Source organism: Eretmochelys imbricata, chromosome 13, assembly GCF_965152235.1.
Source record: "Eretmochelys imbricata isolate rEreImb1 chromosome 13, rEreImb1.hap1, whole genome shotgun sequence".
NCBI classification, from domain to species: Eukaryota; Metazoa; Chordata; order Testudines; family Cheloniidae; genus Eretmochelys; species Eretmochelys imbricata.
The window spans coordinates 23,154,588-23,166,980 of record NC_135584.1 but is presented as its reverse complement, the minus strand read 5'-3'; the positions used below and the strand labels follow the sequence as shown (position 1 = coordinate 23,166,980).

The following is a 12,393-nucleotide window of genomic DNA, read 5'->3' as shown; positions in this document are numbered from 1 at the left end:
CTGGGCCCAGACCACTCCCATCCCAGCATACTGTAGGGAGACCAAGAAAAGAGGGGGAAAAGCCCTTAGGTCAGCAAAAGAACCACCAAATAACAAAAAAATGTGAACAGCTGGACAACAAAAAATTCAGTCATTAGAAGCATCCAAGCGCCTTACCTCTTCCTGCAGCACCACCTAAAAGCAGCATCATAGACAACTGGTCCAGAGTCAGTCCTGCAGCAGCTTTGGGGAGAATCTGCTGTTATCCACAATGGGAGCATGAGGGCACATCCAGGACATGGCCCCTTGTCCTTCACTACGCATGCACCATCAGGAGAGAACCCCAGGCGTCATTCATTGGAACAAACCAAACGTGAGCAGGAGGCAAAATAGACATGACAAACCAGACACAACATGCTTCTGCTCCTGGAGAAATCCAAAGAGCTGTGCTGGGAATTACGGGAGAGAAACAGCGCCCCACAGGCCCTGCAACAGAGTGCTTGGCATGTGGATGCACTGGTCTGTGGGTCCCCAAAGCAGGATGGCTCTGTGAAGGCACTGCACTGGCGTACTCATAGTGGGGCAAGGTGCAGTTCTATAGTGTAGACAAGGTAGTGATCTAGGCTGCACAAGATAATTTAAAGCAATTCCCCAAACAAATACTGCCTAATCTCTTAAAGGTTAGGTCAGGGCAACACACAAGACAAGTCTGGTGAGCAAGGGACAGCTCTTCCAGGATCACATTTAAATCAACAACATACTTGGAAAAAACATAAATATGTTGGGGAAAAATATGGGGAAAGGGGGAGGGAACTGGTAGAGGGTCATTTTAATTTATAGTGACTTCCAGCATCCTTTGCAAAGAAATGGCTGATGGTGCAGTTTTTATTGTGTCTAGGAGTGATTACGTTGTGTGAGCAATGCCAGCTGCTGATCAGATATCTCTCTACTACATCTCTTTTACTATAGATTTACCAACAATGTGGTGGGCGTAGTACTTGTTTGACTGGTTTGTTATTGTATCTGCCCTTTTTCTTCTAATCATCATATCATTGGAATTCATATATTTCCAGGTCTTAGTGTGAGAGAAATAGAAGACATTCATAGAAGACCCACACAGAGCAAGAAAGACAAACAGACCCTTCCAGAAATTGACACACACTATGAACACGGGCAGATGGCCACATCTGCACACTCAAAACCAGAAGTAGATATATTTGTAGACGCATACAGGGAAGGACACGTATACATCAAACACACAGAGGAACATAATAAAACAAAAGAGGTGACAGACAGGATCAGACCAATGATCCATCTTGCCCAGTATCCTTTCTCCAACAGTGACCCATACCAGACCTTCAGGGGGAGTGTACAGAATAGGGCAATTGTGGAGTGATCCACCCCAGTCTTCCACTCCCGGCTTCTGGCAGTAAGATGGTTCGGATCACCCTGAGGATGATGCTGCATCCCTGACCATCTTGGCTAATAACCATTGAAGGACCTTTCCTTATTTAGTTCTTTTTTAACCCAGATGTATCTTTTGGCAATCACAGCATCCCATAGCAATGAGTTCCACCGGTTAGTTGTGCATTGTGGGAAAAAGTACTTCCTCGTGTTTGTATTAAACCTTCTGCCTATTGAGTTCATCCAGTATCCCCTGGTTTTTTGTATTGTGTGAAAGGATCGATAACACTTCTCTATTCACTTTTTCAAAACCGTTCACAATTTTATAGACCTCTATCACACACCCCTAGTCATCTCTTTTCTAAGGTAAACAGCACTAATGTTTTTATTTTTTCCTCATATGAAAGCCATTCCATAGCCATGATCATCTGTGTTGCCCTTCTCTGAACCTTTTCCAATTCCACTATATCCTTTTTGAGAGGGAGCAACCAGAACTGAAAGCAGTATTGACCATGGATTTCTAGAGTGGCATTATGATATTTTCTGTCTTGTGTTCTATCCCTTTCCGAATAGATCGTAACATGCTATTAGCCTTTTTGACCACTGCTGTGCATTAAGGTGAGGGTTTCATAGAACTAGCTGTGGTGACTCCAAGATCTATTTCTTGGGTGGTAACAGCTAATTTAGATCCCATCATTGTATATGTATAGTTAGGATAATTTTTTCCAATGTGCCTTACTTTGCACATCAGTATTGCATTTCATCTGCCATTTTGTTGCCCAGTCACCCAGTTTTGTGAGATCCCTCTGTAACATTTCACAGTCTGCTTTGGATTCAACTATCTTGAATAATTTTGTACCATCTGCAAGCTTTGCCATTTCATTGTTCACCTCCTTTTCCGGATCATTAATGGAATATGTTGAACAGCACAGGTCCCAATGCAGATCCTTGTGGCCTCCATGACCATTCCCCTCTCTCCATTGTGAAAACAGACAATTTATTCCCAACCTTTGTTTCCTATCTTTCAACCAGTTACTGATCCTGAGATGACCGTCCATGTTATCCCATGCCTAGTTAATTCCCTTAAAAGCCTTGGGTGAGGGATCTTGTCGAAGGCTTTCTGAAAAAATCCCTTTCTGAAAATCTAAGTACACTATATCCACTGGCTCACCTTTATCCACATGCTTGTTGATTTCCTTAAAGAATTCTAAGAGATTGGTGAGGTATGACTTCCTTTTACAAAAGCCCTGTTAACTCTTCCCCAACAAATTGTGTGTCTATGAGTCTAATAATTCTGTTCTTTACTATAGTTTCTATCATAGGAAGATACACACACACACATACAAAACACAAGGAAAGGTACTAACACAAACACACAGAGGGAAGGGGTCATTCACCCACCCAGCCTACACAGTCATTCACCCTCTAAACAGATACTAGACTCTTTCTTTTTTTCCTTCTGGTTATTTTGCAAAACAAAACACGCTCCTAACTATAACCCTCTGGGTTTGCTCTCCTTCAGAGATCTGGTAGTTTGGCGTAAACTAAACGGATGTCCTGATCTCCCTGTGGAGATTTACATTTCCTTCTCTTTTTTCTGCTGCCTTCCTTCTTATAAGGAGTCTTGAGCGACACGTCCTCCCAGCCTCTGAAACTATTTGGCCAACCGGGTGGGGTTTCTCTCTCGCTCGCTCTCCCTCTTACCGCATTGCAGAGCTAGCTGGGGATGAATTACTTTTCAAGGAGCATTCAAAAAACAACAAAAACCATCCTATCTCTTCCAGGCAGCGACTAAGTTAATTTTTTGCAGCCCACAAACACAAGTTATTTTTAAGATGAGGAAATAGGATCTAAACCTGCGGAGATTATATCTTTTTCCTTTCCATTCAGATTCCTGTTTAACTGAGTGCTCTCAGATTATTTGAAGAACATTTTGGAAATGGAAAACGGGGGACTTCTGTTAACGATTCCTTTATTCCCGGAGTAGTGACCTATGAAATTGACATCAAAGGAGATTACATGTATTAAAATGCTTCTAACCTATTGAAGATCAACCGACGCGATATATTGGCAGGGTGTTTTTATTTGTAACTAATGAAGATGTTTTGGCCACTTACACTTGTCTCCCTTAAATGTACAAATCTCAATGGGAAGATGGCATCGTGTTAATTACACTAATCAATCCCCATATTTTTTGAGTCCTAGGGTTTTGAAGCAAGCCTGTTTCGCGAATTCATTTGAATTCAAACAGTAACATATTTAGACCTTTTATTCCGTTACAAGCTCCCCCTCCCCCCCCCGCTAGGACAAATGAACCAAGATGTCGCACAAACAGCGAATCTGATTCTGTGGGCTTTACTCACAGAAAATGTCTTGTGAAATCAATAGGAGATTTGGGTGAGGGCTGCAGTATGGGTAAAAATATTTTAAAGTATTAAAATAATGATAAGCAAGATGTCCAGCTTCCAAAACAGAATTTCCATCGGTTAGAAAGAAATCAAATAGGTGATTAACCCTATGAATTAGTTGTTCTGATTATCAGAGTGACTATTATTATGCAAGACGTTTAGAATGTCCACCTGTTACTAATAATTTAATTCGGTAATTAGGAATAATGTATTTCTATAATTTTATTGTTGGTGTAGCTATTATTATTGGCCATCTGACCTACAGTGTAATTTTGTACAAAGCACATGAAAGGTGTGTGATCTTGTTATAGTTAAAAGAAATTAGGGTGGGGGAATTAACTTCTCTCTCTTTTTGAAATCGGTGATTTCAAGTAGAGGGTCAAAAGAGAAAAAAATATGCTTAGCCCTTCCCCCGCCAACAAGATCCAAGCTCTTCACAGGCTGGTTACAGTTGGGAAAGGGTCGTGATTGGCTCAGAGTGATTTTGTTAAGGAAAATGAAAAGGGGGACTTGTGGCACCTTAGAGACTAACACATTTATTTGAGCATACGCTTTCCTGGGCTACATGCATCCGATGAAGTGAGCTGTAGCTCAGGAAAGCTTACGCTCAAATAAATTTGTTAGTCTCTAAGGTGCCACAAGTCCTCCTCCTCTTTTTGCGGATACAGACTAACAGGGCTGCTACTCTGCAATTTGTTAGGGAAGGCTCTGGTGCATCTCTCTAATAGTAGCTCTTTAGGGGCTTTTCTGTCTGCTCTGTAGCTACAGTGGGAGGGCTGGAGCTCATCATCTGCCAACCAGTTCGCAGAATTGGTGGGTTGAGGACTTTAAATATCCTCAAGGGGTCTCCCCAGGGAGCGTCCCCTGCGTAAAAAGCTCCCGGGGTAGGCTCAGGGTAATTATTTAACCAGCAAAAATGACAGCAAGGGCGACCTGCCTGGGCGCCGGTGTAAAAGGAACCCCTTCCTAAAATCGCGTTGTTTCTGGGCTGAGAGTGGAGTAGGATTCGCCGCAGTACAATTACAGTAGCCTGAACACAGGCGTCTAGCCCTTGTGAAGAGTCATCGACCCTGGCACTGTTCAGTTACCAGCTGCAGCCCAGCCTGGCAGCTGGGAATGAAACGGCAAATCAGGAAGAGGGCAGGGGCTTCGCTCTTGACTTCAGGGGGAGTAACCCACACTCCTTTAGTTGATCGGGGTGTGGCGTGAGTCCCCTTGTGTGGGGTCTGGGCTAGTGTTTTACTGGGTGGACCCCGTGGCAGCTGAGGCCATGGCCGCCTCTCCTGTAAGGGCTGTGTCCAAAGCTGCAGAGCGTGGCGAGGTTTCCCAGCCTCGCAGTCACTGCTGCCACGCTTTCTTCTCGCAGCCCCCAGCCAGCAGCCTTCCCCCGGGCAAACCTCCCATTCGCACGGGGCACGACGGTGCAAATCAGTGGGAGTGGGAGAAAAGGTCATACATGGTCATTGGGGCCGCTGTGAGGGGAGTGGGGAGGGCTGGCCCTTTACTTTCTTCTTTCCTTTATTTTTTTTCATTCCTTCTCTGGCTTGCTTTCTCTTCCTTGTTTCAAAAGCTAAATAAAGAAGGCATCTTCCCTTCAGCCACTCCTAACCCTGCCCTGACACCTGCGCACCTCTACCGCTCATGATGTTGGTTAGACTTCTCCAACCTGCAGTTCCTATAACAAACCCAGGCCAGCCACAGTCGTTATGTTTTCTCTTTATTGTTTGATATATTTATGTACCACATTGTACGTTAAAGATAAATCTTCTGATATACATTTTTTTTCATCTTATTTACCACAGTTACACCACACGGACATTTGAAACAGCTGCACAGATCTGGTGGATTGCACAGAATGAGTTTTGTCTTGTTTTTGTGCCCTGAACGCTTTCAAATCCAACAACTTTTTGTTAAATTTAGCTGTCATGATTATTTAAAAAAAAAAAAAGGAGAACTGAACTCCAGGTCTGTGATTGCAGCTGGAGGCAAAAGGTCTTGGTCAAATGGGATTACTGGATATGAGTTAAAATGGAAGAATTCAGGATATGTATTTATTATATTTCTACAATGTAAACATTACATCTCACTGGGATCGTTGGTCACCAGCTGTTACCATTTTGACTGTTTGGGCGTTCATACAATCTAGGTCTTGTCTACACCTCTGTAACCACCCTTCACAGGGTATAAAATAAGGCAACCTCCCTGACCCCACCCACTGCTCAATATCTACTTTTAATTTTACACAAAAACAACCCAAATCCATTGGGTTGACAACTGTGTTTCAAATCTTGCAACCCTGACTTGCATAATATTTGTAAGACTATTACCTTGAAAATCGTTTCTAGATAGGGCATTTTACAACCCTACAAGATATATTCTAAAGAAAATTCAGACCATTGTTTAGAGGGTAGGAGGGTTGTCAGATATTTTCCTTCAAATACTTTCTAAAAAAAGAAAAAATATATTGAAATCTTAGCTTATTAAAATGACTCCAGGGCAAAGACTTTATTTTATTTTATTTTTTAGGTTCTATTATGTACTTTGTTGGATGCACATAACTAAAATAATGAATCTTTTCTTTAAAAGGATACATAATTGTTTGGCTATGTGGATGTTCAGTGTAATTCTCTTTTAATGCAACCAGCTCTGGCCACTCTTTAGTCTTCTACGTTGGAACTGTAAGCCTCAATGAGGCCTTCTAAAGAATGGATGAATCCAGACACGCTGCATATACCACCTATAACAAAAATGGCGACATCAAAGAAAACATGGTGCCACATGAGCTTCCTCCACAAGAGCTTGAGGTGGAAGAGACTTGGGAGCAGGAAACAGAGGCCTGCACCTGTGAGGCTCCCTGTAAGACCCATCAGGAGGGCAAAATGAGGGACATAAATAGCCATTAACAAGGTGAAAACTACCAGGGCACACCTGAGGGTGAGTCCCCAGGACTTGAGCCTCCCATCACCCCCATAACAGTTAGGAAAGACCGCCCTGTTTCCATCCTGGAAAAGGGACTTCTCCAGGACTTCCACAGCTGCAAAGAAGGGCAATGGGTAGGAAAGCAAAGCTTTGGCCACCAAGAAAAGGTTGACTACCGCCCTAATGGTGGAGGGCAAGTTGTCTGTGATGACTTCTTTAGTCTCATCAGCCCAGGTCAGATAGGCTACCAAGGCAAAGAGTCCCTTGAGAATACAAGCTGCTATGTGAGTCCAGTTCATCATGCAATGAAACTCCTTGGGATGCTGCATGTTCCCCTCTAAGGAAGGCAGAAAGATCTGGGAGGTGTAGCTGAAGACGATGATGCCAATGGAAATGGGGAACTTCTTCACATCAATGTAAAACTTGACTTTGTCCCAAGCCCAGTCGCGTGCTCTGGAGAGACAGTAGGCAATCACCAAAATGTTGATCACAAAGTGGGCTAAGGTGCAGAGCAAGCTGAATTTCGAGACAGCCTTGAGGTTCTTCAAGAAAGCACAAGGCAGGAGCACAGCTGTGGCAATGATAGACCAAGATTTCTGGGAGACAGGCAAGTTTGGGAAGCTATTGTACATCAGGTTCCCACTGACCACCACATAGAGAATACAGGTCATGACCAGCTCAATGATCTGAGCCACATTCACAATCCTCCCTCCAAGCTTGGGAAACCTGGGAGCACAGCAAGCGTTTGCAATGTCGACATAGGAGTCTCTCACCCTGACTATCTCCCCATCTTCATTCTCTTCGTAAAGACAGGCAATAAGGATTTTCCCAGTGTAGCAGCAAACTACTGCAGCGAAAATAATTAAAAAGAGTCCTAGATATCCACCATGAAGGATAGCATAGGGCAGGCCAAGAACAAACATCCCCTAGAAAGAGACAAAATTGATACTGTATTGTTCATTTTAGCAAGAGACCACACACACACACAGCAGCAGCAAGATCTCTCTCTCTCTCTCTCTCTCTCTCTCTCTCTCACACACACACACACACACGATTTTACTCGATGCAATCAGATCACAAACCAACAGCATGATCCTGCTTCATATAATCAGGTATGAGAGAGAAATTAAAAATGAAATTGGACAAGGATTCCTGCTTCACTTGTCCGTCTAGAACTCTTTTTAAATGTCTGTATATTTCCTGAGCCGCTAAACTGAACTGAAGACAAGCATTTTAATTTAAAATAAAACCACATTTGATCAGAATTTGTTAAAAATCTGTATTCGGAAGGAAAGGCAGAGAAGTTAGTCATTTCAGAACTGGAAAAGGAATACTCCTCACTACTCCTCACGATTTCATAAAACATTCACTCTTTATTATTATTTTATTATTGTTGTTATTATTACTATTTCAATTTCCCAACCTCTGACTATCTCCTATCAACCTTTTAATTCCCCACTCAAACATATAAGACACTGAATCTGGTCTCGATCAAAACAGAGACCCCATTTTAAGGGGCAACTCTGGGGAAAGGTTTGGAAATATTCATGTAGCCAGATTAAAAATCACTGGGCTGCGTCGCCACTTACAACACACACTCTCCGTGATGCAGTTGCTTTTGACACACTGAGGATGTCCCTGCGTTTGAGAGTGCGAGTTGCTTGTGGGATCTGTCCGCATTATTAAGATACGGAGGGTGACACCTTTAAAAGTCTCTAGCTGCTCTCCCCCAAAGGACTCATTTCCCATTTGAAATGGCCTATAATCCCGTAAGGAAACACGCTTTATCTACAGGATCATTCTGGAGCTAGAAAGTTGTGGGGACGGGGGGAGAGGGGGCGCTTGCTACGACAGGCAAACCCACCACTGCTGTTCTCTTCGTGTGCATGGTGCCCAGAGGGAAAGGGTCCAAGGGGGAGAGCACTGGTCTGGGAACGTTATCAGTACAAATGAACTATCAGACGGAAGCGTTTTAATAAGAGATGAGAGACTCGTCAAACCGCTCCGGTTTTATTTGCGACGGGTAATCATTTCAGGGTGAAATGGGTAATATCCCACTATCCAGGCAGCCACAGAAGGAGGCTGGGGGTTGGGAGGGAGGCACTAAATCCCCTCAAAGCCCAAATGAAAATCAGTCACAAATACCCATCTCACGTTTCCAGCGGTGACTCTCCTGGCGAGTCAGGACTTTGGGAGAAAACAGCGGCAATGGGCACCCCACCGTTCTCAGGTGCGCTCATTCGCTTGCACAGCGCCCCGGTGAGACACTTTAGCGCTCAGTGACCACGCCATTGTGGCTGTTCCCGTGATTTCTACCGAAACAGGAGAGAGTTGGCAAAAGCCAGGCGCTCCTTCTCATTTTTAAACTTTACTGGGCGGCTTGCCATGTTGGGTGGAGCGGAAAAGGGGATGATCGGGTTTGTTATTTTTTTAATTTCTTTTCGTAATTTACCCCCGAGCCCAAACCGAATTGACTCCGTCAAACCATAAAGGCAAGCATAGGGGAGTGGGCTGCATTCCATATTTGCACCCTCTGTTGGCCTGAGCTCTCTGTTCGCACAAGCGTTTTGCACCATCAACATACAATTCCCGAGAGGAAAAAGCGCATGCAACTGGGGGTGGGAGGGGCTGACATGTTTGTGTAACAAGCACGATCTGAAACGATGTTGTGAGTTTGTGTGAGTGTGTAAACACCCGCACCTCACACACAGAGACCCCCAACGCATGTGCCTGCCATGTCTGGCTGGTATGTTTCACGGTTCTGCGCCATACTATAGGCAGCAGGGAGATTTCATCCTCCCCCCCGGTTATTATGATGACCCTTATTCCCTAGACATGCCTGCAAAGGTAACCTGCAGCACTGAGGGGCGTGCAGTGAGATGGCCCCCTCCCCATTACCTGGATTGCGTTGGTGACATTCCACCCAGCTTCCCAGGCCGTGATCTTTGGCTTGCCTTGGCCGGAGAGCTCCGAGCATATGCCCTCGTCCTTGGAGGCGGACGGGGGCAGGGGACCCGTGCCATCCCTTTGGTAATGGATATCCCCTTCTAGGGGAGGCTCTGCTCCTTCTTCGCTGGCGTCCGACTTTAAGATGTCCATCTGAAGCCCTTGCCTGTGCTCCATGTCCAGGTCATCGCAATGAACAAAGCCCACCGCCTCTTCATCGGTCGCCGCCTGGAAGCCCATCCTCGCAAACATGCCGCTCACTTTGGCCTGGGACTTGTTGGAAACCGAGGTGGCGACGTTGGAAAGCTTGCTCCGGATCAGAGTGGCCATGTTGACTGACTGGCTTGGGAGCCTCTGGCCACCAAGAAGCCGGCGATCCTCGGCACCAGGCGAGAAAGTTCTGCTACTCAGGGGCTGGCAAAGCCGCTATCTCCACTTCCTACCACAGTTGGACCTTCTCCCCTGGAGCATGACCCCGCTCGGGTTGAACTCCTTGGCACCTCCCGATCCACACTTCGCCCTCTTCCTTGTGCATATAGACTGGGGAGTGAAGTAGGGTCGCGGAGGGGTGGGGGGTGGGGTCTCTGCAGTGCTGGGAACGGGGGTCGGCGGTCTGGTGCCCAGCCTGTGCTCCAGAATATCCCCGTCCCCTCTGAGCAGCAGAGACGCGGGTCGGTTGTCTCCAGCCTCAGTGATGCCAGTCCAATGCAGAGGAGCCTAAGGGGAGAAAGGCAGGGGGACGTGGGATGATCACCAGATTGCCAACGCAAGCCTTTTGCTGTGCACACCACGTCTCCATCCCAATGCGCCCATCTATCAGAAAGAAGGGGAGAGGATTGCTGCATTTCTGAGGGAGGTACCACAGTCCTCATCAAAGCCCTTCTCCCCCCCCCCCCTTTACACAGCAACACCCACACCTTCTAGGCTCTGCCATCCACACTGCAGAGGGAGAGGGATAGTTGGCGGTGGAAGGAGATAGGGGGGTAGTTCCCCCTCACTGATTTATATGTACATCTATATTTGTTTATCTATCTTCCCAAAGGAGCCGCCTAGCCCTGATTTGGGAGCCGATTTTCGCTGGCAAGACAGGGACCCAAAGAAAACCCCCACTGGAGGCTGGGAGCTTCCGCTTCCATCGTCTTGTCTCTCGAACGATTCCTGGGTGTAATTAATTTTGCTAGGAATCCGTGGATCATTTTCTGAGCCACATATAGACAGAACACTCGTGCCATCCCGGCCAAAATACGGTGTAATGCACTACAGCCGTATATGGGAAGCACAGACACCCAGATTTAAACGGCTACATACCTTCTTTCTATATTGTATAGCTAGATACAGACTCCTTGTTATTATATGTATATCATCCCTCTCTATGTACCCACACAGATCCCTTCTTATTGTCCATATAGTTTATATCTACAGTTTAAATATAGATTTCTCATTATATGTATATTCTATATCTACATCCACATACAGATTCCTCCCTATTGTTCATCTATTTTATATCGAGATATAGATTCTCATTATAGGTATATTCATATTTATATAAATGCAGATTCCTCCCTCTTGCCCATATATTTTAAATCTAGATTCAGATACAGATTCTACTTTTGTATACATAAATTCTATAGCTGCATGTAGGTACAGATTTCTCCTTATCGTCCATGTTCTATAGCTACAGGGGCACATGTAGATACCACCTTATTACATATAGATGTATAATATACTTTAATTTTGTTTTCAAACGCTTACATTTATTGTTAATGCAACAGCCTTAAAATTATTCATTATTTTTATTTAACATATTTCCCTGGGCAAGAGATTACCCGTTATGGTGAAGAACTGAATAATCAGTCACTTTGTTATTCCATTTGGGGAAACCTATAAGGAAATCTATACCCTTTTAAGGGAATGCGTAATTTTAGAGCAGTGTTGCTTAGGGGATGCCATCTTCCTTTCCTCCTGAATACCTGGATAGGGTTTTTATTTCTATTTTATTTTATCAAGATGTTAAATGCAAGCTGTAAAAATCCACTTATTCTTTGTTGCTTTCACAAGACACAATATATATTTGATTTCTCTAGCAATTGAAATGATTTTTTAAAAAACTAACTTTTTTATTAAAGATAAGCAGAATTGTCGACACTACAGATTATTTTCCTACTTAAGTGTTAAAAGATAGGTGACTAATACAAATCTGATTGAACTGAGAAAAGGAATTGGATGTGGAATTAAGATGAAAACGACTAGAGGCTGAAGAAATACATCCACCACTTCTGGAGAGATGGAATTATATGTTAATAATAGGAACCAGTTAAAACAGGGATTTAATAGGCTACAGTGTAGCTGAATTGAACCAATAAGAACTGACACTAATTAGAGCTTCACCAGAATAAGAAAAACTAGTTATTTTATTATTGTTGTTATGTGCGTTGATAATTGTATCCTAATTTCCTTCTGTGTTGTTCCTTTTTGGTGATCCTCTGTGCTGACCTGGGTGCGAAAGGTCGAAGAGAACCCAAACAATGATCCTTATTTATAGCAAACGATTCTCTGCAAAAGAAGGAAGGCCCTGTGGTGCATGAGCAAAACAGGGCTCATCTCTGCCTTTGCTTTGGAGAAGGAATTATTACAAATCATTGCACAAATAGGTCGAGAAAGAGGAGCGCTGCCCATCTTTGATCCATATTTAGAACATGCGTTTGGAGCTACGGAATTATCAAGTCGCAACTAGAAT

The 12,393-nt window shown here is 44.2% G+C and overlaps 1 protein-coding gene across 1 annotated transcript; it reads right to left on the bottom strand.

The window, feature by feature from the left end:
- Positions 1–6,448: 6,448 nt before the first annotated feature.
- SLC32A1 (solute carrier family 32 member 1) lies at positions 6,449–9,986 on the bottom strand. Its single transcript, XM_077832442.1, has 2 exons — positions 9,609–9,986; positions 6,449–7,636 (listed from the first exon to the last, which is right to left on the bottom strand). The coding sequence occupies exons 1-2, from the start codon at positions 9,984–9,986 to the stop codon at positions 6,449–6,451; spliced, it is 1,566 nt and encodes a 521-aa protein (XP_077688568.1).
- Positions 9,987–12,393: the final 2,407 nt, after the last annotated feature.

Coding starts and splice junctions, on each gene's coding strand:
- SLC32A1 (XM_077832442.1), bottom strand. CDS start 9,986: ATGGCCACTCTGATCCGGAGCAAGCTTTCCAACGTCGCCACCTCGGTT. Junction 7,637..9,608: donor ATGTCACCAACGCAATCCAG/GTAATGGGGAGG, acceptor GTCTCTTTCTAG/GGGATGTTTGTTCTTGGCCT.